The sequence below is a fragment of the Mesoplodon bidens genome (genome assembly GCF_964165515.1).
Source record: "Mesoplodon bidens genome assembly, chromosome: 2".
Classification (NCBI taxonomy): domain Eukaryota; kingdom Metazoa; phylum Chordata; class Mammalia; order Artiodactyla; family Ziphiidae; genus Mesoplodon; species Mesoplodon bidens.
The window spans coordinates 171,096,211-171,123,631 of NC_138177.1; the positions used below are offsets into that span (position 1 = coordinate 171,096,211).

The 27,421-nt window shown below is 52.4% G+C and overlaps 2 protein-coding genes across 4 annotated transcripts; one reads left to right on the forward strand and one right to left on the reverse strand.

Moving 5' to 3' along the window:
- Positions 1 to 576: 576 nt before the first annotated feature.
- Positions 577 to 9,821, forward strand: DDOST (dolichyl-diphosphooligosaccharide--protein glycosyltransferase non-catalytic subunit). Its single transcript, XM_081225642.1, has 11 exons — positions 577 to 819; positions 1,043 to 1,153; positions 5,694 to 5,780; positions 6,642 to 6,745; positions 6,880 to 6,974; positions 7,270 to 7,363; positions 7,630 to 7,778; positions 8,163 to 8,310; positions 8,939 to 9,059; positions 9,182 to 9,288; positions 9,388 to 9,821. Exons 1-11 carry the CDS (start codon positions 663 to 665, stop codon positions 9,535 to 9,537), a joined length of 1,323 nt encoding a protein of 440 aa, XP_081081768.1. The 5' UTR covers positions 577 to 662; the 3' UTR covers positions 9,538 to 9,821.
- Positions 9,822 to 10,199: 378 nt separating this feature from the next.
- PINK1 (PTEN induced kinase 1) lies at positions 10,200 to 26,358 on the reverse strand. 3 transcript variants are annotated; one of them, XM_081225640.1, is made up of 8 exons: positions 25,899 to 26,358; positions 20,300 to 20,581; positions 18,804 to 18,904; positions 15,300 to 15,479; positions 14,115 to 14,278; positions 13,035 to 13,162; positions 12,457 to 12,693; positions 10,200 to 11,640 (listed from the first exon to the last, which is right to left on the reverse strand). In XM_081225640.1, exons 1-8 carry the CDS (start codon positions 26,292 to 26,294, stop codon positions 11,383 to 11,385), a joined length of 1,746 nt encoding a protein of 581 aa, XP_081081766.1. In that variant the 5' UTR covers positions 26,295 to 26,358; the 3' UTR covers positions 10,200 to 11,382. The 3 variants fall into 3 exon arrangements, with proteins under 3 accessions (XP_081081766.1, XP_081081765.1, XP_081081767.1); XM_081225639.1 differs by having other exon boundaries at positions 15,300 to 15,482; XM_081225641.1 differs by lacking the exon at positions 15,300 to 15,479.
- Positions 26,359 to 27,421: the final 1,063 nt, after the last annotated feature.

The window sequence follows — 27,421 nt, forward strand, 5'->3', positions numbered from 1 at the left end:
CACACTGCCTCCAGTGTGGTCCACCAGGCGGGGGAGGACAGGCCCGCGCCAAGGCCCTGGGCCTCTGAGCTGCAGGACAAATCCCCCACCTCCTCCGCGGTCCCTGATCTTTTTCCAACCACTTTCTCCCTGGAGACAGTGGGGGTGGGCCTTGTTCCTAGTCGAATATCCTGGGCCAGTGAAGACCGAGGAGGTGGCCCGAGTTGACGCCGCCAGTGCCCCAGACCCTGTCCTGAACGCGACGGCCCAGGCCAGGACGAATAAGTTCAAGAGGCTGGATCCGCCCACCAGTCCCAAGCTCCGGCGGGAAGCGGGTTCTGGGCTCTAGGCGGAAGCCCGGGATGGGCGGAACCAAGGGGCTATTAACCCTGTTGATTGGCCGCGGCAGCAGAGCTGTCTCTCTAGGATTGAGCCTTTTCCTTTCGAGAGGCGGAGCCGCGCGCCCCTTCCACCAATAGCATTCAGAGTATCCGCCTCCTACCGGTGCACTTCCGGCCGCGCTCCCCGCTCCTCACAGTCCGAACAGCGGCTCCGAACGCCCAGCCCCGACGTACCCGGATCACTTCCGGGTGGTACTCCACGACCGCGGGCTGCGATTGGGCGACTGTGGAAGGGGCACTTCCGGTGTCCAGGTGCTTGGGTTGTTTGGCAGGAGCAGGAAGATGGGGCTCGGCGCCGCGGCCCGTGCTTGGTCCCTCTTGTGGCTGCTGCTGCTGCCCTTGCTTGGCCTGGTCGGCGCCAGCGGTCCCCGCACCTTGGTGCTGCTGGATAACCTCAACCTGCGGGAGACGCATTCGCTTTTCTTCCGGAGCCTGAAGGGTGAGACTGGGGTTCGAGGGGGAGGCAGGTGAAAGTCTGGGGTTGGAAAGCCCGAGGACATTGGCCGTCCTGCCTCCCACTAGTTTTCCATGAGCTGGCCGTCCAGGTCTGACCTGCCTCTAGTGGGGCGGGAGGGTGGGGGCGGAGAACGGTCATGATCTCTGCAGCGGTGGTTTCCCTTTGCGTCCCCATCTGCCTCAGCTCGCTGTTTTTTTTCCTCCAGATCGGGGGTTTGTACTCACATTCAAGACCGCAGATGACCCCAGCCTGTCCCTCATTAAGTACGGGGAGTTCCTCTATGACAATCTCATCATCTTCTCCCCTTCGGTAGAAGGTAAGGGCTGCCGGTCGCTCCCAGAACTGGGATTCGAGGCCCAGGACTGATTTATCCCCTTCTTCAGGATCTTGGGCATGTTCTGGGATGGGGTGAGTCGCCAGCCCTGGGCGCTGCTGCCAACAGAGAAGAGGAAAATGTTTACTTCTAACCTGGGCTTAGGAGAGGACAGCTCCTTTCCAAAAGACACAGCTGAGGATTGTGGGATCAAGTGTTGTTGCAGACCATAGAACTCCGGGCTCGGGATTCCCTGGCGGCCTGGTGGTGAGGACTCTGTGCGCTTTCACGGCCGAGGGTGCGGGTTCAATCCCTGGTCGGGGAAATAAGATCCCACAAGACGCCCGGCGAGGCCAAAAAACAAAAAACAAAAACAAACCAGAACCTCCTGGCTCTGCTACTTAGGGAAGGGAGTTTTCTCTGTTAAAGGGCCTGATAAGAAAGATGGACACCGCCCCCCCCCATTGGGTTTGCCTGTGTGGAAAGAGGAAATGGCATGCTATAAATATGGTTTGCTGTTAAGGGACACTGATGGTAGTTAATCCTAAGAATTCAGATGGAGTCATAGTTAGGCTGAAAAGAACCTTTAGTGATTACCTAGTCTTACCCCCTGTTTGAGGCTGGGTGGATATGTCCAGGGCTTAGCAGAAGGCTGGTTGTTGATCAGAATGAACATCTTCACTAGATTTTCCAATTGACATTCCTGTGACAGAGAGCTTACTGTCTTATGAGACAACCCACTCCACCACTGGACAACTCTGTTAAGAAGTTCTTATATTAAACTGGAATTTGTCTCCCACTTCCTGCTTTATTTGGGGGCAGGGAGAGAAAGGGTTTCTGATACTCCCCAGGGCCTTAGAGAATAGGTCTAATGCTTATTTTGCTTACAGACATAGCCTTCACATAATCAGAGCCCATTCAGTTGTTTCTTCTCCAGACTAAATACCCCAGTTCCTTTGGCTGTTTCCCTTTTGTCGTGCTTTTTTTGTGAGCATCCCAGTCATTCTCTTCTTTAGTGGCTTCAGTTTATCTTTTTCGCACAGGACACAAGTTGTCCCTGTCTGGGGCAAGACAGTACTGCCATCTCTGCCTTCAGCCGATGAAGCTTAGGAAGGTTTTCACTTCACTGGCATCAACTTTATTCTCTGTGGTTTGTGTGAGACGGGGTTCTGCCAAATCCCTGACGTATTTTCCCCAAGTTCCCTTTATTTGTCGAGCTGCCCCCACCTCCCCTGCAGCATGTGCCTTTGGAATTGGCTTTTTGGAGGCAAGTGTAGTTGTACCAGTTAAAATCTTCAAGTCACTAGGCAGGCGAATGGAGCCTTTAGCAGGTTAATTGGCGTTTGCCAGGTTGCTGCTCTGGTGGAACTCTGAAATCGGTACCGAAGAGTGACACAGAGCCTGCCCTTGAGTTTTTCAGTCTGTCTGTGGGGAAGTAAAAATAAATAAAAATAAGGACTTGAAAGGAGTTACCAAACCACGTGTCGGGATGTCCAAGATGGAGTGGAGGGACCGCGCAGATTGTGCTCGGGAGTGTCTCTGAGGGGCGGGGAAGCAGTGGCAGGTAGGTTGGGAGGAGGCTGAGGTAGGCTGCTCTTGGTGGGCGAAACGGCAGAGCCTAAAAAACTGCTTCACAGATCGCAGTCAATTCCATTCTCCCTTCATGATTTTTACATTTTCCATATCATTTGTGCTAATAAAATATTTCTTCAAATTGACCTGCTTTAAAAACAAACAACACTAAAATACCAGTTTAAAAGGAAACTAGCAATGAACCCATTATCACCACTGCAAATGGAAAGCCAGTGCCATCATTTGCTGTCAGTAGCGGGTACCTGTAAATAGAATGAATGCAGCACTGTCAAGTTCTAGCTGATTCTCAGTCTGCTGAAGGCTTTGGGCCCGAGGCGTCCTCTTAAAAGAGGAGGTGAGCTAGTTTAGAGAAGCATTAAGACCATTTATCGGACTGTGACCATTCTCTTTGATCGAGAAGGCTGGAAAAATAATTGGAAGGGGAACGATGTCTCTGAGACGCAGTGCTATTTGACGCCCTACCCCACATCTCTTGTCACCCTGTCTGCCCTGCAGGGTGGGGAACGCTATCGTAGGAAACCCTCCTGGGTGCCTGGGGAGGAGGCTACCGTGCTGGGGGCTGGGTTCAGGGTAAGAGTTTGGCCTCCACTCCGAGGGCCCTCCTGTGCTACCACGTGGTCCCCTTAGGTGTGAGGACGCGGGCCTGGTTTCCGTCTCCATGTGGAGATCGGTGGGTTCCTTGTCCTTTCTGGGATCCGGAAGCTCCCAAGGCACATGCAGTAACGGCTACAGGAGAAGGATCCTTCGCACATCCTCTGCACCCAGGAAACACTGGGTTGTTTTACAGATGGGGAAACGGGCTCAGAAAGGTGAAGGGGTTGCCTGGATCGAAGCTCGGGTATCTCAATTTCATAGCCTGTGTTACTACGCTAGAGTTTCAACACTCTTGACATTTTGGGCTGGACAGTCCTGTGCTGTGTGCTGTCCCGGGCCTCTATGCAGCAGACGGCAGTAGCCTCCGTCCCCCTCGTGATGAGAAACATCTCTGGGCATTGCTCTGAGCAGCACAGTTGCCTCGCTTGGGAACCACTGTGCCACACCACGGTGCTGTCTGAGGATCTGCCTGACCTCTCTGGAGGAGGGTGGATGGATGGCTTAGCGTGCTGTGAGGGGCTGAGTCCGCACACACAAGATGTTCCGTCTATGCCTGACGGAAAGGCACGACGCTTTTAGTTTTTTCTCCTGAAAATTACGCCTCAGAAAAGAGCGCCGTTCTCCTATTAGATCTTCACAAAGTTATATTGTGGACTCATTTCTAACTGCCCGGTGGATGTAGTGGACAGACTTCTGTGTCCAGTCCCAGTAAATGGTACCTGCAACCTTCCAGTTGCTCAGGCCAGAGATCCTGGGGGGTTGTCCTTAGTGCATCTCTCCACATCAGGCTTGGCCTTCAGAATGCAGGTATAGGCCCGTCCCTCCTCCCCATTTCCCCTCCCCACCTCCCCCTCCACCCCTGTGGTCCAGTCACCACCCTTCACTGCCTGGGAGATCGCAGTGGCCTCCTAACCCGTGACTGCTTGCACCCTCACCCCCTGTGCCCGATTCCCCACCTAGCTGCCAGAACCATCCTTTAAAGATATAAACAGATCATGTTGGTCTCCTGCTCAAAGCCCTCCAGTGGCTCCTCTGGTGGCCATTGTCGTCATGGGGCCCACAGAGCCTGCAGGAACTGGCCTGCTCTGCTGCTTCTCGCTGCTTTGCTCTCTCCAGTGGAGACCTGCTCCCCGCCTCGGGGACCTCGCCCCGTCCTTCTCGATGCCTGGGATGCTCGCGCCCCCATCTGCCCAGCTCGCTCTCGCACCTGCTCAAAGGCACTGTGCTCTCCCAAGGGCTTCCCTGATCAGCGTGCACGTATCATGGCCCCTCTCCCCCCTTTATTTTTCTTCCCAGCACACAGGACATAATTTTCATGTAATGAATCAGTGAATTACTAAGCACTCCCGCCATTACTTTATGCTGAACGTCAGGGCGCACTTCGGGGAAGACTCAGGAGCCGGCAGTAGCCCCACTCAGTGCTAGTTCTGGATGCTTGCGGCTGTCCCAGCTGATTGACCAAAAAAGGGCATGCTCTCACAATTACAGGTGCTGGAAATTAATGCACCTTTTCGGTGATCACTTCAAAACAGTATGTGGGGCTTCCCTGGTGGCGCCGTGGTTGAGAGTCCGCCTGCCGATGCAGGGGACACGGCTTCGTGCCCCGGTCCGGGAAGATCCCACATGCCGCGGAGCGGCTGGGCCCGTGAGCCATGGCCGCTGAGCCTGCGCGTCCGGAGCCTGTGCTCCGCAGCGGGAGAGGCCACAACAGTGAGAGGCCCGCGTACCGCAAACAAACAAACAAACAAACAACAGTATGTGAAGTGGTCCTGTTATGGCTGTCCTGGATCTGAATCTGTAGGATTAATAGGGAAAAAGCCTCTCATGTCAGGCAGAGGAGTCCTAGTGTCGAGTGACAGTACCACCCTCAAACTCAAAAGGGCTGCTTCTCGGATGGCTTAGGTGGAAGTGAGGTTGATGAGCCTGGAAGACTGTGGTAGGAGACCCCAGAAGTGGCTCAAGTGACGACAAAGATACTGACGTGAAAGGTGCAGCTGATAAGTGTGAATGAAATTGTTTCATGAAACGTGAGTGGGAAAATGCGACATTTCTAGATGAATAGTTTATGTGTGACTTGAAATATGTATGACTAATAATTGGTAGGTGTTTGATTATTTCGTTCATACTTCTAAAGGTTTATGAATTTGAGCCATTATTTTTGGCTCTTCACACTGGGGAAGCTGGGAGAATTGCCCTGTGTCGGGGCATGCATTGTAAAGGACCCTCTCATTTTGGGCCTCCAGAGGGTGCTATCCTGTGATTGATTGCGGCTGGTCTGCGGGCCACCTTCCCTGCCCAGATGTCAGAGGGGCAGTTAGAGGAACCTTCTGGGTCACGAGTCTGGTGATTCTTTCAGATTTCGGGGGAAATATCAACGTGGAGACCATCAGTACCTTTATCGACGGTGGAGGCCGTGTCCTGGTAGCTGCCAGCTCAGACATTGGTAAGTCTGACCTGGGAAGTTCTGGTGTTTTCCACCATTTCTCCAGGGAGCTTAGAGGGCTTTACAAATGGAAGCTGCCAAATTGGCACTCACGGAGGGGGGCCTCACCAGGGAGGGAGGGAGGGAACTCCAGTGCCATTTGGTCCCTCCTGTGCTTTCCTGTGACCGGAGCCCATGAGATGAGAAGTGGGTCCTTTTAAGGACTGGGGTCCCTGTTTGTTTGTTTTTCCCTTCTTCTGTTTTTGTCTTTTTCCTTCGTTTCTTTCGTGTTGTTTTGGTGGCTCTTCTCTCACGAAAAGAAGGCAAGAGGGGAGGTTTGACAGATTATTTTTGTGTTTCTCACATCGGACATTTTCAAAGATACGTAGAAGCAGGGAGAGGAGAGTTCCAGCGTTCCGAATCCCATGTACTTACCGCCCAGCTGCACCAGTGGACACCACTGACCAGTCTTGTTTCATTCCTTCCAGCGTTGATAGGTTCTTAAAACTGTATCGGGTGGGGTTCTTGGTGGGGCGATGATGAGGAAGAGAGGAACCTCGAAGCCCAGGCTCATCCAGATCAAGTTCGCCCGCGCCAGTCACTTTGCTTCCAAGGAGGTTTTTGCGCAGAACCAAGGTCACTGTGCTTGCGGAGGGAGAGGGCCAGGTGGTGGCACTTGTCAGTTCAGGGTCCGACTCCCGCAGGCAGAACACCGTGCTGTCGCCCAGGGGTCCAGTGGGCGCTGCGCCCAGCCTGCTGAAGCTGCAGGGCCCCGGGGCTGACTGGTAGAGAGCGGCTCGTGAGGACGCTAGGACGAGGGGCACTGCTTAGCCCAGGGCCCGCCTTAGGGTCAGTCAGGCATCTCTTGGGTCTGTGCTGCAGGTGACCCTCTTCGAGAGCTGGGCAGTGAGTGTGGGATCGAATTTGACGAGGAGAAAACAGCTGTCATCGACCATCACAACTATGACATCTCAGACCTTGGCCAGGTAATCAGGACTGTCACCTTCCAGGTTTCAGGCCCTAACAGCAAAGTTCAGCCTAGAAACTGGGAGGGGGTCCGGAGAGGCTCCGTGGCTTGGGGCGCCTTTTCCTGAGCCCGGTCTTCCCTCTGCCCTTGCAGCATACGCTCATCGTGGCCGACACGGAGAACCTGCTCAAGGCCCCGACCATCGTGGGGAAGTCGTCTCTGAATCCCGTCCTCTTTCGAGGTGTCGGGTGAGTGAGCAGCGACAGGCCCGCAGAAACCCTGTGGGAAGAAGGGATCGCTTTCTTTTGTCAGGAAGCCAGCCCGAACTTGTGACTGCTGGGGGGCTTTCCTCCCCCCAGAGGATGTGGATGAGAATAACATGTGACATTAAGAGTTAGGCTCCGTTGTGACAGCAAGAAGAGTGCTAGGTGTTTGGCTCTTAGAAAGTAAGATTAATTCTTGTGAAGAAATGGCTCCTGGAGGGCCCCCGGTCCTTTGGGCTGAGTCCTTGGGGTCCGGGCTGGCCCTTCTCTCGTCCTCCAGGATGGTGGCTGATCCCGACAATCCTCTGGTGCTGGACATCCTGACGGGCTCCTCCACCTCCTACTCCTTCTTCCCCGACAAACCCATCACCCAGGTGAGGGGCCTTCGCCACCGTGAGGCCGCCTGGCCCTGGGCCTGGTAGCGGAGCACTTTCTGTTTGAAAACGAGCAGCAAGCAGGAGAGCACCCTTCTCGGAGGCAATGAAATGAGAAGTTGGGGGGGAGGGGGACGAGGGCAGCCACAGCGGGGCAGGGGGTGGGTCTCAGCTTCTGCCCTCAGCCGGGGCCCAGGTTGTCCCGAGGCCCCGCTGCCGGTCCCTCGCCCTGGCTCTCCCGGCTGACGGCCCCGTGTCGTTCCCAGTACCCCCATGCCGTGGGGAAGAACACCCTCCTCATCGCGGGGCTGCAGGCCAGGAACAACGCCCGGGTCATCTTCAGCGGCTCCCTCGACTTCTTCAGCGACGCCTTCTTCAACTCGGCGGTGCAGAAGGCCGCGCCCGGCTCCCCGAGGTAGATGCAAGGGGTGCTTAGGGGTGTGGTCTGGGCGGTAGGTGTGCGTGGATGCGGAGGAAGGAGGCTTTTAGCTGAAAGTGTCAGAGGCTACGTTGTCTTCAGGTGCTTTAAAATTATTTGAAGACTTTATATTGTTGATGTTGGCAGTCCAGACTTTTCAGGGTAGTGACGGCTTATCTGGAGATGTTTCGGTAATTGTGTATTTATTGTGCAGGTGACACCCAAAGCAACACCTGACACCTATCCTTCTTTCCTGTGTTCCTGTTCACCAGCATCCCTAGATGTGTATGGCCTCTAGGCAGAAATTGGCTGTGTGTGGTTTATCTTGGTGGATAGTGATTGGTTCCAGCGCTCCAGCCTCTCCTGTTTCCCCTTCTGCAGGTATTCCCAGACAGGCAACTATGAGCTAGCTGTGGCCCTTTCCCGCTGGGTGTTCAAGGAGGAGGGTGTCCTACGTGTGGGGCCTGTGTCCCATCATCGGGTGGGCGAGACAGCCCCACCCAACGCCTACACTGTCACTGACCTCGTGGTAAGAGCTCCTTGGAGCGGGAGGGCCCCCGGGTTTTGGCCAAGTTGATTCTGCTCAAAAGCACTTACTGAACATTTCTGTGTTGGGCCTGAGGGGCCTAAACAAGCCTGAATAAGTTCATCTTCACTGTGAGAAAGTCGGTTGGGGTGTGGAGAGCCTGCCTAGTAACCCATATCCTAACAGGCGGCCTTCTTTGGAGGAGGTGTGCTTTTGCGAATGCAGAGGTGGGAGGGGCTTTGCTGATTCACTCTGCTAGGAGTGGAATTCACAAGAGAAACCACATTTGAGTTGGGTCTTGAGGATGAATCCGTCAGGAAGAGAAGTAGGGAAAGGCGAGAGCAGTGAATATGGAAGCAGGGATGCCCAGGAGTGCCCGGTGCTTTCGGGAAGGGCAGTGTTTGGGTGCAGGCTTCCACGGGCTTGTAAAGGGGTGCAGGTACGAGTCAGGGGGGTGAGCCGGCTGGGTGGTGTCCTCCATCACTGTCCAGGGGCGGTGGGTGGGGCTTGCCCGGGTTTTCAGAACCCCTGGGGGTTCCTGCCAGACTCACGGTGGGGATTCAGTGCAGCTGAGGGCTGGGGGCGTCCTGCCAGTCCCCGGCCACCCCGGCTGACCGGCCTTTCGCCTCAGGAGTACAGCATCGTGATTGAGCAGCTCTCAGACGGCAAGTGGGTCCCCTTTGATGGTGATGACATTCAGCTGGAGTTTGTCCGCATTGATCCTTTCGTGAGGACCTTCTTGAAAAGGAAAGGTAAGTGCAGTTCTTGCAAGAGAAAACTCTGGGAAGCCTGTCCCTGCCTCGGGCCGGCTCTCGTGCGGCCAGCAGATGCCGCGGGAAGCCCCTCCTGGTTACGTGTCTCGGCTCTTCCCCAGCTGGCAAGTACAGCGTCCAGTTCAAGTTGCCTGACGTGTATGGCGTGTTCCAGTTCAAAGTGGATTACAACCGGCTAGGCTACACGCACTTGTACTCCTCCACTCAGGTAAGCCGGCTCGCAGCCCCGTCCCCAGCCAGCGCCTGCCCCGCCTGCCCCGCCTGGGCCTCCGCGTGGTCAGGGCCTGCCACCTGTGTCGTGTCGCAGGTGTCGGTGCGGCCCCTGCAGCACACGCAGTACGAGCGCTTCATCCCCTCGGCCTATCCCTACTATGCCAGCGCCTTCTCCATGATGGTGGGGCTCTTCATCTTCAGTGTCGTCTTCTTACACATGAAGGAGAAGGAGAAGTCTGACTGAGGGGCCGGCGCCCTGGACTCCTTTCAACAGACATGGAGGGTTTTTATAGGATTGCTTTTTCTCCCCTTTATGGTGGGTCGTTTTTTTTTGGGGGGGGGGTTGTTTTTTTAAAGCCATGGACAGTGGCACAGCTTACCTCAGGGGGAGATGGAACATTGAGTACCAAGGGGTGGGGGGTTAGGGAATACTTGCTAAGTTTTTCCACCTTGAATGCTGTGTGTTTTCCACATGTGAAGTCAACTCTCATTTCTAAAATAAAGAGAAACATCGCCCCTCAAACTTCATCTGGCCCCCGTTGTGCTTTGCTGATGGTGTGGGTGCTGCTGAGAAATGACCGGATACAAAACAGTAAGTGGCCTTTTTTAGTTTTGCTGAAGACTGGAAATGACAGAGCTTCTAAACATCAAGGGAGAAAATAAGGTTAATAAAGGCCAGTGGGGAAATCACTGAAATTGGAAATCTAGGAAGTCAACAGTGCTTGACTTTATAACAATTACAGAACTGCTTGGTTGAAAAGAACCTTAAATTATGTTCACCTTGCTTTAGCTTTAGACAATAGTTGTGTTCCTAAAAAGCATGTGTAAAGTTGTATGTAAAACCCCTTCCCCGTTATTGATCGTTTCTTGTCTTTGTGGTATAAGAATCACTCTTAGAGCCAAGTATTCAGTTCCAGGCACATACATGTTCTGTAGTTGTAAATATGCATTTAATTTTTCACAATTCCTGTAAGAAATGCTAGTCAGAAGGGGAAAATCAGCAAGTTTAGAACACTGCACTGTTAATTCCCATTTCAGCAGTCATGTTAGCTCTGCTAGACTCAATTCAGTAGCTGGACGAGCTCCATGGTGATGCTTCCCTCAGAGCTGTTCCAGGACGCGTGACTGAAGTGCAGAGGCTCCCGCATCTCAGGCCTCACTTCAGCGTTTTTCACTCTGATACCTGCATACCCTGACTTGTGCGAACGTTTGCCTCAGTGCAGGTAACGTGCAGACTCTAACGTGGAACGCAGGTCTAACCCGCCTCAGCTTGGCCTCACCTGCTCGGTCACTAACTTTTCAGAGGTCTGTGAAGACAGGACACGAGCTTAAGGTGGGACTTTTTGGTCAGCAGCTTACACCCGAGTAGCCCCTCGCCTGGTACAGTGGGCTCATTCCTTTGGATCTGTACGCAGGGAGCTAGTCACATTTTCAGCACTGATACACACAAAGGGGCCTAGTGATTAGCCAGTGTTTCTTTTTAGAGTTAGTTAGGGCCTCTGAATTCATCTAGATGAGGGGTTGGCAAACTTGGCCTATGGGTCAGTCTGGCCTGCTGCCTGTTTTTTGTAGGCCTGCAAGCTAAGAACAGTTTTTACGTTTAAGTGGTTGAAAACAATTGAGACTATTTAGTGACACGTGAAATCCAAATCTCAGTGTCCCTAAATGAAGCTTTATTGGGAAGCCGCCACACTGACTTGTTTACGTATTTAAGGCTGCCTTTGCGCTGCAATGGCAGAGTTGAGTAGCTGCAACAGCCTGAGTACTGGCCCTCTACAGACAAACTTTGCCGACCTCTATCCAGACCAGTTTCTTCATTTTAGAGGTAAGAGAACTTCAGTCCACACAGGTTATATGATGCATCAAATTCACACTGCTTGAGCGAGTTAGTAGCTAGACTGTGAACTCAAGCTGTTCCTTCCACTTGCCAAACCCGAGGCCTTCTCTCTGGCTGACTGGCCCACCCTGCACCATCTTTTCTCCTGACTCCCACACCCCTCACCTAGGAGCCCCTCCCTCAGCACTCACAGACCATCACGACACATACGGGAAGTTCTTTTAGTAATTCATTCACCAGCTACATCAGCTGTCACAGGGCCGCCCTCCACGAGCAGAGGAGGAGGGCTGCCTGACTCAGCGCTTCATACTCCAGGTTGGCCAGAAATAACATCTTCATTTTTGTTTCCACACAGTTCTTCTCTGCAAGCCTGTTGGCCAGCAGAGTGGCGGCTGATTGTTGGAGAAGCCAGCCAATCATCTTGTCTGGTTTCAGGTCCTTCAGGGCTAGAGTACGTTCACCCCAGAGGCTTAAATGAAGCACGTTAGCAGCTACTCGGGCAGATGGCCTCTGTAACAGGAAGGGAAGCTGACGCTTAGAACACCTGTGACAAAGTCTTCACCCACAGCCTGCTTTGTTAATGCATCCTCGTTGCAGGGCCTTCCCTTCTCTGGCCCTGAGCAAATTCTTCTCCACCCTTCTCTCTCCTACAATGCCCTGCACTCACCTGACACACACTCCCGGCTTTTCCATGGGTACAAATTGGTGGGGGGCGGGGAGCAGTGTGCATTGCTGGAAGAGCCTCCCCACCTTGGAAGGCCCAGGAGCCATGTCTGGGGTGAGGGGAGTTGTCACGACTTAATGATGGGCAGCAGCGAGCACCTACCGTGACCGTGACAGCCTGCTGCGCACGGTGAGGGGTGAGTGCTAGGACAGGAGTTTGAGCCCCGGTCTGTCCAGGCTGTTGGCACTAAACATGCCACCTCAACCGGACCTGCCACTCCAATCCAGGTTTCAAGTATGTTAGCCTTTGTAGTAATTTCACAATGTCCAGATCTCTTAGGAGATGTCATCACATCTGATTAGATCTCAGCTGATTCTTTAAGCTACATCTTCATTAAACGTTTCTTGAAACTGCGTCTCTTTCCCTCTGAGTAACTTTAAGCAACTAAAACCAAGAGGAGTTGAACTGCTGGGATCCTGACTAATTTGGTGGCCAGCTCCCGTACTCCTATCTATACGCAAGTCTCCTATACCTGGCCTTCACCTTTGTAAGACAGAGGAGCCGCCTGTCACTCTGGTGCTTGCCCAACCCTGACCTTTACTCTGGAACACGAACCGAGGTTTCCATCCACACAATCCCTGTAAACCTGGGGATGGCCTCACCTTGCTGGCGTCTCGCTGGAGCAGCGACCTCACCAGCTGTCTCGCCTCCAGAGGCACCGACTCCGGCAATGCTGGCAGCTGAGCTTCTTGGTAACTGCGGCTTTCAAGGTGGGCCCTGCCCTGGCCGTAAAAGGGATTGGGGAGCCCGAAGATTTCGTAGGCGAGCGCTCCCACCGCCCAGGCATCAGCCTTGCTGTAGTCGATCACTGCCCGGGGGCCAGGGCAGGCTGTGGACACCTGCTCAGAAAGCAACCGGTGAGCAGTCATGCTGCTGGTACTTCTAAACTATTCATGCTCCTGCACGGCACCCGATTCACAGACTGATCTGAACTGTCCCAGGGAACCCAGAACCTGAGTGAACTGTAGCTCACACGCAGGAGAATCTGCTCAGCTCTGCTTTGGGCTGACAGAACTCACATCTCCTGGAACATCAGACAGATCCAGATTTAAGCAAAGAGGCAGGGAAGGGACTTCTGATACATCGTGGGTCAGAAAAGATGAAAGTGTTGAGTAAACAGTGAGGAAACCTGGTGGGAGAGGCTCTGCTGATGGCGCCTGACACGCTCAGCAGGACTCACCTCAGGGGCCATCAGGCAGCCGTTTCCACCACGGTCCACATACCAACTGGTGAAAGGCAACTGCAGGCCAACGCGCTCATCAGCCAGGCAGCAGCCGAAGTCTGTGATCACCAACCAGGGGCAGCCGTCTGCAGACGGACAGGCAGAGGTGAGTGGCCGAGTCTCTCCCCACCAACCCCCCCGCCCTGAGGTCCTATGTTTCCACTAAAGCCACCCTCTGGATGTGGGTACAAGGGGCTCACAGGGACTCCATGTTGACCCAGGAGCACAGGCCAGCAAGGCCTGGACAGCTGCCCACTCGCCGGAGAGCTGAGCGGGGCCAGCCACACAAGTACAGATGTGCCTCTAGGAAATCAAGGTCCCCAAGCAAAGAACGGGATAAAATTTGGCCCAATCTAAATAATCTAGTAATTGGAGCTCTCCCAAGATCGAAGGAGCAGCTCTTGTTCTACTAATCAGGTGGTGCTGGCTCAAACGATCGCCAAGAGTCTTTGAACTTGAAACCTCAAATCCAAACCTAAAAAATAGGTGCATTATGAATTAGTTATTAGTAAAAGGATTCATACAGACATCCTTTAAAAAGTCAGTTCCTCTAGAATTGCATATTTAATTATCTCAAATCTTCTAGTTCAAAATTGACCAGCGGTGTGACTCTCTTACAGAATCGCCAGGCAAGTGGCCATCCAGCTTCGCTTGAGTGCTTTCAATGACGGGGAGCTCACTGCCAGGGGCAGCTGGGCTGACATTCAAGCAGTGCTCACTGTTTGAAACTTCTTTCTTATATTAAGCTAAAGTCTACCTCTCTTTCACTTTATTCAAGAAAATGTCCACCACTGAGGTTTCTGTTCTGTAAGCGGACAACCAAAAGGAATCTGGGAACCGTTAACCACCATTCCACGGGTCCTACACAGGGAACAAAACCCTCCATCTTGAAGGAGGGAGTGCTCATCTCTTGTGTACAGAGCTAAGACATAACAACTTAGAACATAAAAATCAAAAAAGACCCAAAGGCTCCTAAATTTCCCCAGACCTAAAGTCCAGTGTGCCCTGGACCGCCTGGAGGTGCAGCGGGGCACCTACCTGCGTCTGGCTCCACGAGGACGTTGTCGGATTTCAGGTCTCTGTGTGCGACGCCCTGCTGCACCAGGTGAGCCACCCCTTCCAGGAGCTGCAGAGTCATCACGGTGGCCAGGCGGGGGCTCGGGCTGTTCCCACGAAGGTACTGGCGCAGGGTACAGGAGTAGCTGGCAGAGAGGGCGACAGGGCCTCAGCTACTGTGCACCAAGGATCCCAAGCAGCTTGCTTCCTATTATTCTGATGGCCTTTCTCTTTTTTAATTTTATTTATCTTTTATTTATTTTTCGTTGTGTTTGTGTTGGATCTTTGTTGCCGCACACGGGCTTTCTCTATTTGCGGCGAGCGGGCTTCTCATTGTGGTGGCCTCTCTTGCTGCGGAGCACAGGCTCTAGGTGTGCGGGCTTCAGAAGTTGTGGCTCGCAGGCTCTAGAGTGTAGGCTCGGTAGTTGTGGCTCGCGGGCTCTAAAGCTCAGGCTCAGCAGCTGTGGCACACGGGCTTAGTTGCTCCGTGGCACGTGGGATCTTCCCGGACCAGGGTTCGAACCCATGTCCCCTGCATTGGCAGGCAGACTCTTAACCACTGCGCCACCAGGGGAGCCCCTCCTCTTCTTCCTGAACTTTTTGATTTCTTTTTTCCCCAAGTATCCTTTCTGTTCCCACCCACCATCTTGAAATTAGGAAGTAAGAGCTGGGGCCTCACATATTATAAGTAACAGTACAGATGCTTGTTTCCTTTAAAACCCATATGGCAATGCCAGGGGTGCAGGGACGGAGGAAGGAGAACAGTTTATGTTAAGAAACCAGGTGATGGGCTTTCGTGGTGGCGGCTGGGCCCATGAGCCATGGCCGCTGGGCCTGCACGTCCGGAGCCTGTGCTCCGCAGCGGGAGAGGCCACAACAGTGAGAGGCCCGCGTGCCGCAAAAAAAAAAAAAAAAAAAAAAGAAACCAGGTGAGGTGAGCATAGAGGGGGCAACAGCCAAAGGCACTAACAGCACTAGGGGAAAAGTATATTCTGACTCAACACGTGTTTCTGTTTTCATGAAAAGTTGTCCTAAAGGGAAACTGCTCCACAGGGCAGACATACGCCCTCAGCCTGGCCTCCCAGAGGGCGGGGATCCCTCTTCCCTGCAACCCCGGGATCCAGGCACACTGCTCACTACAGGTCCTGCCACACCCCTGCCACTTACTTCTTCATGACAAGGAAGAGTGTCCGCCCATGGCCCAGGCCTTCGGGGTGAAGGCGCGGGGGCAGCACGTCAGGGTAGTCGAGCAGGGCCCCTGGCAGCAGCGGCACAGACGACGTGAAGGCGCGGAAGACGCGGATGACGTTGGGGTGTGCGGCCAGCTGCTTGGGACCCCCGTTGGATCTTCTTTTTCAGCCAAGTGGGACAAACATGAGGCCAGTAGCAGATATGACACTTGGAAATATAACAGTCTAAGGCCACATTTAATACTGACATGCATTTATGCGCCCAGCTCCTCGTATGAACTCTGCCCCAGGTGCAGAGCCTGGTTTTGGAAGGAAAACCCACAATGACTCATTGCATTCAGTGACTCCACCAGTCCGTCCACTGTCCATCCATCCCAGGTGGCAGAACACAGTGGAGGAGACCCTGGAATCAGACGGCCTGGGATCGAATCCCACCCCTGCCACTCCAAGTCCTTGGCCAAGCTGCTTAACTTCTCTGGGCTCAAATGCAAAAGGGGGATAAGGTGGTAACATACCTCATGCAGTTGTTAATGCTTGTAAAGGACCTAGAATCTCCTCGATTCCAAGTTCTAGCGTAACACTTGGCAGGGAGTCTGAGCCCAGTAAACCTCTGAGCGAATGGATACACATGCAGCTCATGGTAGACATGTCACCTGCTGCCATGCGCACACCTGCCGCTCAGACACAATGGCCACGTTCGGGATTGCATGACCAGGGCTGCAAAACCACCTGCTGTGTACCAGCCCTGCCCCCGGCTCAGAGCTGCTGGGACTAAGGGTGAGCACCTACCCCAAGGGCAACGAGCCTGCAGTCATGTCTGAGGCCCAGTGGCTGGCAGGAAAAGGGGAGAGTCTGTCTCTCTTTGTGGAGTGAGTGAGTGAAGAAACGTGGCAGTAACTGGGCAGTCGGCAATGGAGCTGAGGGTGGAAGGATGCTGTTACAGAGCAGGACCCTACGGGGCCTCCCCGTGTCCTCTGCTTTAGCTCCTCTCCACAGTACCTGGATAACAGTATCTGATGCACATTCCTGAGCTGTTTTACAGATGTGACAACCCCCCACCAAGTGGAAGACGCTAACTACTTGATGACCACGGGCTCATGGCCCCCGCTCATGGCCCCCAGGCCTACTGGGGCCTAAGGATTGATAGTTAACCCCTGTGACACCGCCCTGTCACCTCACCATCAACCAGAGAACTGTGCACGAGCCAATCACATACCCTGTGACCCCCTCCCCTCACCTGGCCTTTAAAGACGCTTTGCTGAAACCCCTGGGGGAGTTCGGGGGTTTTGGGGGCATGAGCCATCCTTCTTGCATGGCCCTGCAATAAATCTTTCTCTGCTCCAAACTCCGATGTTTCAGTATTGTTTGCCCTCACTGTGCTTTGGGCACATGAACTTGAGGCCTGAGGGAAGCCAGAGGTGTAGCCATGGGTAGGAAATAAGGACGCTGGGTGGCAGAGGAGGAGGATGGAGCAAAGCCCAGAGACGTCAGGACAACACAGAGAGGTCGACACATGCCCTGTCTTCAGAGCTGCCTCAGTTCCGAGCTTTGAAGCCAGTCCACCATGTGGCCTTGTACAGCTCCTCTGGACTCCACCCAAATGGGCCCCTGTCCTAGGCGATCAAAGGAATCGAAGCACTGTTCCTAGCCTGCGGCCATTAGGGGCAGTGGGAGAATCACGATCACAGCACAAGGCTGTCAGTGCCACAGTGGGAAAGCGCTGCCTGGTTGTCACGAGAGCCCAGAGGAAGCGTGTGGCTGTGCTGGGGAGGCGTGTGTATGTGTGTGTAGAACTGGAGCAGGACCGGAGTGTGTGTGTGTGTGTATGTGTGGGTGTGTGTAGAACTGGAGCAGCACCAGAGGGTGTGTGTGTGTGTAACTGGAGCGGCACCGGTGTGTGTGTGTGTGTGTCTGTGTGTGTGTGTGTGTGTGTGTGTGTGTAACTGGAGCAGCACCAGAGGCTGTGGTGGGGGTCTAACTACACACACAAGAGGCCTGTGTGCATCTGGTGAGGGCATATGGGTTCACCACGGTGGAGCATAGGGTGTAAACGGGAGAAGATAAGAAATCAGGTGGGAGAAGCAGCCCCAGGAGCAGATCACAAGGGCTGAGTCTGAGGTCCCTGGATGAGCTAGGCTAGGAAGAAATCCACCCAGTGCTCTCAGGGTCTTGGAGTCTTTCTCCTGAGACAGAGTTGATGTCATCAATACTTTAGGTAACAGACTTTCTGCCATATTCACCTAATCATTCCGCAGACATTCACTGAGCTGTTCGGTGTACACAGTAAACAAACATAAAAGCCCTGCCCTCAGAGAGCTTACAGTGCAGCCACAGAGACGATGAATAAATAGACAAAGACATCTACGATTTAAGGACAGATGGAGATAAATGCTGTGAAAAAGCTAAAGTGGGTAGAAGACTGGAGAGTGACAGGTCTGCACGGCAGCACCATGTCAGCTGGCTGAGCTTCCACCACAAAAGGAAGCACCAGAGGATAAAGTTAGACCAAAGGAATCAGCTGACACCCACCCTTCCCTACAAAGGAATCCAGAGAAGAGGAGGACAGGGCTAAGCCCACCAAGCAGCTACTTCCCTAGGCCTGCACCGACCCTCAGTCACACTAGAGCCTTCCAAGCCCTGGAAGGGGTCTTCCATGTATGTTTCCTTAAGTCCCCATTTCCACCTTCCTGCTTCTGATCTACAGACCAACCCTCTAGTAAGTCACCAAAGACACAGTGGGCCACCTCTTCCTGGGGGGTCTACAAATACTAAAAGGAGCACAGCGTCTCCTCTGGCACAAGTATTATCTTTTACAACCTGCGGGTTTGCAAAGCCAAGGGGAGCTTAGGCTGCCATCCAGACTCTCCCCTCTGTGGAGGGAGCCTCTTTTCCTACTTCTTTGCCTAGCTAATGGCTATCCATCTTCCAAGAGGCAGAACCAACTGTCCCTTCAAGAGGCCTTTCTGAATGGCCCCGCACCCCTGCAACGCACACACCTCTGGGCTCCCTGAGCACCTGAGCGCACGCTATTCTAGCACTTCCCACGCTAGGCTCTGCTCCCGACTTCTCAGGCTCCTCTGTCACACGGAGAACCAGGCCATTAAAAAAAAATCTCTTGGCACTATCGGGTTACGGCAGCTATTCGTGAAGTGAGTGTTGCCTCCGCTGGGGACAGAGTTCGATTTGTTTCTACCTGGGCATGACTTAGGCATCAGAAACCAGATCCATTTTCCATCGCTCTGAATTGGGCAGCTGTGGATGGCCTGCTCTCCCTACTCCAGCGTGAGTCAGCCCCCTGCATCTTCCACCACGGTCAGACTGTCTACAGTCTTTCCCAATTATCCACCAACTGAAAATCCATCACTGACTACATCATTCAGTGAGAATTTACTGTCTACTGTGTGTCGTGTCAGACACTGTGCCGAGTGGTGAGGGCACAGGTGGGGATTCTGCTCTGTGTGGTGGGCAGATGGGTGCTTACCTGTGAACGACCGCTCCATACTCCCCGGCCAAGGCCACCCGACTGGCTGGGACGAGCTCCTGGATCATTGTGCTAAAGATGGCTTCGCTGGATGAGCCCGCCTGGAACACAGCCGTAACAGATCCAGGGTTACACAGGCCCAAGCAAGTCCAGGCCCTCCTTATAATCTGGACCAGGACAGCTACTGCCTAGAATTGGCTTTGACCTTCAAGCTAAGATAACCTCTCTGAAGTGGGAAGCCAAGCTGAGTTTCTCCTGGGAGAGAGAGGGCAGAGGTGCCATCCATGCCAACCCAGAGGACGCCTCCCACACCTCACACTCTTTGACAGCTCAGGTGCCCACGGCAGGAGGAGATGTCAAGATGATCAAGGCAGGGACACTTCTTCCTGCCATAGATGCCTCCGGTCACCACCAGGCTCAAACCTGACCACCGAGCACTAACGCTCACCCTCGCAGGCTCCCTTCAGCAGACAGGCCCAGCCCGACAAGCCCCCGCTGGATAAACTCGTGCCGAATCACAGAACAGCCCTCTTCATCACCCAATAAAAAACAAAAAACAAGGAAAAGCACTTTATTTTCCTCATTTCATTACGAACAGCTCTCAGGACTTGTGAAACCTGTCAAGAATAGTTTAAGAATCAAGTCTTTTAGCTTCTGTGAATGCATTTGCTGTCGTGCCCCAACCAGTGGGAGTTTTGATACTAAGACTGGATGTTTCCTAGGTCGAGGATTTGGCTACTTGCTAGCTATTAGCCCAGCGTGGAAGTATATAGTCTAATAACCTCCATTCCCCAGATCGAAACCTGAACCTGCATCCTTCAGTGTCCAGCGTGAGCTGTGTGCCTGTGTCCCACCTTAGCCTTGGAAAGATGCTCTGGGCAGGAGGAAACACATCAGGTCTTGATGAATTTCCTAACCTCTCCCCCCCCACCCATGTAATGGCAAGATAAATTACTCTAAATGGACAGAAGTCTTTGTTTTCAGGTGGGAAAAATACTCAATTTCCCAAAGTCTTGAGTTCTACAAGAGTTGAGAGCAGGGAGGCAAGAAGCCAGCCTTGGGTCTGCAGGGGCGGCGGGAGGCGTGCCGCCCCTTGTGCCCAGCGTGGCAGGTCAGGGAGAGAGAGGCCGGTGCAGACTGCAGCCCTGAAATTAACTGATTGGCTTGGACGCTTTAGGCACTTGCTACTCAGTGTGGCTCACGGCCCAGCAGCGTGGGCATTGCCTGGGGGCTCCTTAGTAGGAGGGGGGAGTCTCAGGCTCCACCCCCCAGCAGCTGCCCACAATCTGCCCTCTAACCTGACCCCAGGCGATGCATGGACATATTACAGTCTGAGACATGCTGCTTCAGACTCTTGTGCAAGAGCGTGAGGCACCTGTACTATGGAGAATCTGTGTTGTTTCCTATTTACTGCCTGGGACAAAGCGCCGTGAGGTTCCCACAAGATGGGCATTTTGAGAAACGCCGACTTTAGAGATGGAAGGCCCCACTCTTACCGAGATGTTCCACATCATCTTGATGGCCAAGGGAAAGGCAGGGGCCAGGGGGGCTCGCTCCTCTTCTCGTGGAATGATGTCTGGGCCTCTCCCTGGAAGAAGCCCGATACTCCCTGCCACCGGCTGGTTCTGGGACAACACAGGCATGGTGGCCTCATAGACAGCGGCACTGCAGCCCTTGCCAATGGACTTCCCGATCAGATACTCCTCCAGCCGGAAACCCTGCCGGCGTCTAGCGTCCAGTGGGTCGGGGAGCAGCTTGTTTTTCTGGGTGAAAACTGCCTGTGAAGAAAAAAAGCAGGTGCCGTGAGCCCGGGAGCCCAGTAAGGCCTCAGTGAAGGGATGGGGAGGTACAGTGAGGCGAGCTCTTCACTGACAAGACCAAGAGCCAATAAAAACACAACCAAGTTGGGTTTCACTGCTCGTCCTGGGCTCAGGCCATCCTGCTTTCTCTCTCTCATTACTCAGAATAATTCTTCGTAAAGTGTCACTTCATTGCAGTCACCGAGACAGCCCAACACAGAACATCATGAATTAGTTAAGAGGCCAGAACTCTCAAATTCTGCAGCTGGTACATCACTCCTTTGCTGCCTGTCAAGCTCCCAGCACAAGCTTGGAGGTTTCTGATTGTGGAGACTGCTCCTTCTGCAAAGACCTCGGCAGGCAGGTATTGGATGGTTACCAAGAACTGTGTACGGGCAGAAGCATGTGGTCAGCAGCCCGCCCCCCCAGCCTGTGAATGACCTCAGGCTGCTTTTGCAGGCCAGGGAGTAAAATCAGGGGGCTCCCTGGAGCCGAGTCATCAGGTCCTTTTGTTGGGCTGCAGCCCACAGGCCTGCAAGCCTTGTATCTGCCCAGCCTTGAGACGACTGAAGAAAGAGCCTGGAGACAGTGACAAGGACATCAATGGTTTATTGGACGGGGCATCTTACACGTCTGCAGCATAAGGTCCTGGAGCAACATCCCAACGTGTGTGGCAGACAGCAGGCAGGACACGGCAGCAATCTTCACTAATCTTCACTAGTCAGGGGAGAAGGCGGCTACCCTTTATAGGGAAATTGGTATCAGGTTGGCTCATCAGTTACCAGGGAAACCAGCGGCTGGGGCACGTCCCTCACAGCCCCTCAGGTTAATGACCATCACGAGGGCAGATGTTTCCCTTTAATAAACTAGCAGGTGGAGCTGTTTTGGCCTAAGGCTTAGAACAACCACTAGCTGGGGCAGGGGGCAAGCACCTTCCTGTGAGTAGGATGTAAGTGAAGCAGGGACTGGTCCAGCAGGGGATGCACAGAGAGCAAGAGGACGGCCATCTTGAGTGGCCTGACCATACATCTGTCTTCCTGTCTCTACCTCTTAGGAATCTGGTGGGCCATTCTGATTGCAGAAAGGAAACAAGAATACAAGAGTTCTGATGGACATAGATGGAAACGCAGGTGCTGTGGGGATGCACTGGGATCGAGGCTATTTCCCCCAAATCGGGGTTCTTGCCTACTCCAGGCAGGTGACGTCATTTCTGCAGTCACCCAGACTCTGCCTTCGCCCTCAAATCCCGTCTGATCTCCTGACCCCTCCCTCTTCACGGTTAGTCACTCAGCTCCAGACTCTCCCACTCACGTCCTCCCTTCACCTGCTTCTGAGCCGGATGAAACCACACTGCTTTCACGTGTCACTCATCAGGTTCAAGAACCTGACAGGTTATTCAGTACCTTGTCCTGGTACTTCCTACGTGGGAAAACTGTTCTGCAGGCTGGTCTGCACTGTCCATACTGGTCTCTCACATGCCTCTCCCTGAACCTTTGCTCAAACTATTCCCCTCCCCCGCCCCCTATTTCTATTGTCTTAACTCTACCTGCTCATCCTTACTCATCCATCAAGTCCCAACTCAAGCTCCTGCTTCCCCTATAACCAGTCCTGACAACCCAGCCCACAGCAACCTTTCCTTCTGGAGGGTTCCTAAAGCACTGAGAACCTATGAGCTAATACACCTTGTATGATAACTTCTAATGTTTTTAAAAAACGAAAGTCTGTCTTGCCTTGCCAACTAGTTTCTAAACTCTGTGGAGTGGAAGCAATATCTTGCAGAGTAATCCTTTAGCAACCATGGTTTTGAGAATGAGATACATGTTTTAAAACCTTTTATAGACTCACAAGAAGCAGATAAAAAAATAAAGTACAAAATGTCCTGTGTACCCTTCACCCAGTTTCCCACAAGTGACATCTTATAAAAAGCATTAATACAAAGCCCAGGAAAGTGACAACGTACACTACTGTTAACTAGACTACAGACCTTACTCAGTTTTCACTTCTTCTTTTTTGGCCGCGCGCAAGCCGGTTCTTAGTTCCCCAACTAGGGATGGAACACGCGCCCTCTGCAGTGGATGTGCGGAGTCTTAACCACTGGACCACCAGGGAAGTCCCTCACCATCTTTTCTGACCTGCATTCTTTCGTGTGCGCACGTGTAACTCTATGCAATTTTATCCCCCGTACAGATACACGCAATCACCACAATCAAGACAGCGTTCCGTCGCCACAGAAGAACTCCTCTGTGCCACCTCTGTGTATTTGGGCCACCCCCACCCGTCCTAGTCCCCTGGCAACCAGTGATCTGTTCTCCATCTCCACAGTTTTGTCATTTCAAGACTGTTATATAAATAGAATCGCACAGGATGTAACCTTTTGGAACTGACTTTTTTTCTCTAAGCATAATGCCCTTGAGGTTCATTTAGGTTGTTACCTATCGATGGTTGACTCCTTGTTATTGCTTAGTATTCCACTGTATGGCTGTACCAGGGTTTGTTTAACAATTTACCTGTTGAAGGATTTTTTTTTTTTTTTTCCGGTACGCGGGCCTCTCACCATTGTGGCCTCTCCCATTGCGGAGCACAGGCTCCGGACGTGCAGGCTCAGCGGCCATGGCTCACGGGCCCAGCCACTCCGCGGCATGTGGGATCTTCCCGGACCGGGTCATGAACCCGTGTCCCCTGCATCGGCAGGCGGACTCTAACCCACTGCGCCACCAGGGAAGCCCCGATGTTTGGGTTTTTAATATTTTGCTATTATGAATGATGCTGCTGTGAACATCTGTGTTTAAAAATTATTCTTAAGAATTGTGGTAAAATACACATAACAGAATTGGTCATTTTAACCATTTTAAGTGTGCAGTTCAGTGGCATTAAGTACAGTCACACTGTTATGTGTAACCATCACCACCATCCATCTCCAGAACTTTTTTCATCTTGCAAAACTGAAATTCTATACCAATAAACAGTGACTCCCCAGCTCCTCTCCCCAGCCCTTGTTCACTTTCCATCTCTATGAATTTGACTAAATACCTCATATAAGTGGAATCATACAGTATCTGTCTTTTTGTGACTGGCTTATATCACTTAGCATAATATCCTCAAGTTCCTCCATGTTGTTGCATGTGTCAGAAGTTCCTTTCTTTTAAAGGCTGAATAATATTCCATTGTATGTATCTAGCACATTTTGCTTATTTTTCACCCATTGATGGACACTTGGGTTGCTTCCACCTTTTGACTACTCTGAATAATGCTATGAACATAGGTGTACAAGTATCTGTTCAAGTCCCTGCTTTCAGTTCTTGTGAATATATACTCAGAAGTGGAATTGCTGGGATATGATAATTCTATTTTTAATTTTTTGGGGGAACTGCCATACTGTTTTCCATAGCAGCTACTCAGGTACAGGTTTTTGTGTGAACGTAAGTTTTCATTTCTCTGGGTAAATGCCCAAGACTGCAATGGCTGGGTCATACAACGAATACGTGTTTAGCTTTGTAAGAAACAGCCGACTATTTTCCAGAGTGGCTGCACCATTTTATGTTCTCACCATTGGTTCAGTTTCTCTGCATCCTCACAGGCATTTGCTACTATCACTAATTTTAAAATTTTAGCTGTTTCTGATAAGTATGCAGAGATATCACATTGTATTTTTAACTTGCATTTCCCTAATGGCTAGTGATGTTCAACATCTTTTCATATGCTTATTTGGCATCTGTATCTCCTCTTGGTAAAATATATATTCATGTCTTTTGCCTATTTTATATAGGTTTTTTTCCCCCAAATGCTTTCCAAATGCATCTAAAGGCACTGGTCAGTGTTCTACCCCAGCATGACACCATACAGGATTTTAGCACTAGAGTTGCCAGACCTGGTGCTTTTCTTTCAAAAGAAGTCAAATGCCCGAATTTTTAAATTAATTGGCAACTAATTAAAAATTTTAAGCCCCAGAAAGGTGAAGTGTGAGGAAAGGCCATGGAGGATGGTAAGCTTAGGGGGTCAAGCTCCTCGGTTTAAAAACAGCCTCCCTAATTTTAAGTAGGATTTGTCAAGTTGGCCGACCTTGGCTTCTGCCAGTTGAGCTGTAGCAAAAGACAAGTACAGAGGCTGGGGACTAGGTCAGGTGTTTCCTGTAGCCCCAAAGGGGACAGCGCAAACGTGAGACACTCTGGTGATGAGTAACACGAACTGGGCTGAAAACCAGGAAACATGGGAGACACTGCTTGGTTTTCAACCAGCTGTGTCCTTGGGCAAGTCACCCCACCTTCCACCACCTCAGCGCTAAGCTGTGAAATGCACGGGCTGTACTAACTCAGTGAGTGCTTCCAAAGCCCAGGAAGAACGACCTCCTTGGAAGAGGAGGGAATCCTGCCAGCAGATGGCCTTCAGACTTGAACTCAACAATGGTTCTTCCTTGGGTGTCCAGCCTGCCCACCTACCCTGCAGATTTTGGACTTGCCAGCCTCCAGAACGGCAGAGCCAATTCCTTCAAATAAATCTCCCTTTTTATAAACACATCCTATTGGTTCTGTTTCTCTGAAGAAATACAGATTTTGGTTGAGCAGAAACAGAATTCTCTGAGCTATTTAAAACATTTAAAAAGCCTAAGAACCCCTGTGTCTCTAGTCACCTCTGATAACTCTATGCAGGTTAACTAAAACCCATTAGGTCTGCTGTTTTCTCCTGCTGTCCTTGCTTTTTACTGTGGCTTCAGTTATGTCACTAATTGACTAAACTGGATGCAGCCTGGTTGGCACAGTGGTTTAAGGGCACAGGCTCCGGAAAGTCAGACTTGGGGCACTGCCCTTTATTAGCTGTGTGACTTCAGCAAGTTACTTCACCTTTCACCTCTCTGAGTATATTTCCTCATCCATAAATTGTGGATGACAGCTACCTCAGGAATAGAAGTGTTATTATGATTTAGTTGTCCTTAAATTTTAGAAAATTTATGGAAAGTCATTGGCCTCGCTGCAAGAGGAGCTATAATTAACATTATCTTTCAAAACATGCTGAGGAAGGGAAGACAGTAAAACAAAAGTGAGGTCCTGGCCGGGTATGACGAGATCAGTAACAAAGAAAGTGAGCCTTAACCGATGACTGCCCAGAAATTCCAGCTCCGACAAGATAAATCTTGATCCAGGGCCCCAAATCAGTACATGCCTCCCAGCCCCGCCCCCACCACACCCACACCTGGCCCCGCCCCTCACCCAACTCGAGACCCGCCCACGCGCTTAGCCCCGCCCCCCCGCCTGACTCCAGCCCGCCTCTGCTCCGGCCCCCGCCCGCAGCCAGAGCTCACCTGGATCTCCTCACAGGCCCAGGCCGCTCGCCGGCCCTCCGCTTGCTTCTCCTCGATGAGACCCAGACCCAGCCCGAAGGCCAGAAAGACGGCCCGGCCGCAAGGGCCCGCGCCGCCCCGGGGCCGCCCCACGAACTGCCTCTGGAGCCGCGCCGCCAGCCCGGCCACCGACTGGCGGAAGAAGCGGTAGCGGCCGGGGAGCCCGAGCCCGAGCCTGCGCGCCTCCGCGCCGGGTCCCGCGGCCTGGCCCGGGCGCTCCCCTCGACCCCAGCCCGCCGCGAGGCCCGGCCGCTCCGGTCGCCCCCAGCCGTAGGTCGGGCCAGGCTTGGCCGTGAAGCGCAGTAGCAGCGCTCGGCCCAGCTGCAGGCCCCGGCCCAGCGCTTGTCGCACCGCCATGGTTCCGCACCCAGGCCTCCCCGGAACCGCAGGCGTCGGTGACGCCCGACAAAACAAACTTCGGGGGCGGCGCCTCTGCGCAGGCGCGGTCGCTAATGGGCGGGGCCGCCACTCTGGCGGTTTCCTGGCTGGGCGCGCGAGGGCGCTGGGCGCGCACTTGAGCGGCGGGTAGTTTCTTGCGTTTTTGTACCCAGGGTCTAAGAGTAGCGTGTCAGGGTGGTCCTCAGTGTGAACATCGCTGGTTCTGGGCAAAATCGAATAATTAAGAAGGGAAACATTTATTATCATCCACCGTGCCAGACTCTTTACATTTGTTAATTTTCCCACCAATGAGATAGGAATGTCATTTTTATAGATACGAAAACAGGCATGGAGAGGGCAGTGAGGATCCCAGGTCGTATGTGTCAGAGCTGAGGTTAAAGTTCACGTTGTCCTGATTGTTGGGTCCTTGTCTCCCAGTGCCCTTAGGCTCCTCTCAACAAGCCCACGGTCCCTGCTCGCTTCTTAGGACCTCGAGAAATCGCACCCAAAAGCCACATTTTTCAGATTAGTGAACTGAGTCCCCGAGACGTGGAGCGACTTGCCCAATGTCAATGTCGCACAGCTTGTTAGTGGCAGAGCCCTGTTACCCAAAGCTGCTGTTAGAAATGACCGATAAAGGGATTCGAACTGATTTCTTTTTCCTTGCCTTTTTTTAAATGGGAATTTTCAAACACACAATATTGGAATAGTATAGTGAACCCCATGTACCCATTACCCAGCTTCAACAATTCTCAACAACTAGCCGTTATTTTATTCATCTATGCATACCTTCCTATGCCCCATTCCCCCAACTTTAAAGCAAATCCCAGACATCGTATTGTAATGACTTTATATTATAAATACCTAAATATCTATTGCTAAGTGATCTCTTTTAAAGAAAACATAAATAATATTATTATCACCTCTGAAAATATTAACATTAGCTCCATAATATCATTTACTATCCAGTCAATATTCAGATTTCCCTGTTGTTTTGTCTTCTTTTACAGTTATTCAAACTGGGATCCAGACAAGGTCTACATGATTTATTTGGTCAGTGGGCTATTCTTTAACAAGGGACTATGCCTTCCCCAGGTTAAGGAGGT

Excerpts from the sequence above, each read along its gene's own strand:
- DDOST (XM_081225642.1), top strand. The coding sequence starts at position 663 with ATGGGGCTCGGCGCCGCGGCCCGTGCTTGGTCCCTCTTGTGGCTGCTG. Across the intron at positions 6,975-7,269 it reads GTCCTCTTTCGAGGTGTCGG|GATGGTGGCTGATCCCGACA; the intron begins GTGAGTGAGCAG and ends CTCGTCCTCCAG. Across the intron at positions 8,311-8,938 it reads ACACTGTCACTGACCTCGTG|GAGTACAGCATCGTGATTGA; the intron begins GTAAGAGCTCCT and ends CTTTCGCCTCAG.
- PINK1 (XM_081225639.1), bottom strand. The coding sequence starts at position 26,294 with ATGGCGGTGCGACAAGCGCTGGGCCGGGGCCTGCAGCTGGGCCGAGCG. Across the intron at positions 18,905-20,299 it reads AGATGATGTGGAACATCTCG|GCGGGCTCATCCAGCGAAGC; the intron begins GTAAGAGTGGGG and ends GCTGTGTTCCAG. Across the intron at positions 13,163-14,114 it reads CCTCGTGGAGCCAGACGCAG|ACGGCTGCCCCTGGTTGGTG; the intron begins GTAGGTGCCCCG and ends GTCCGTCTGCAG.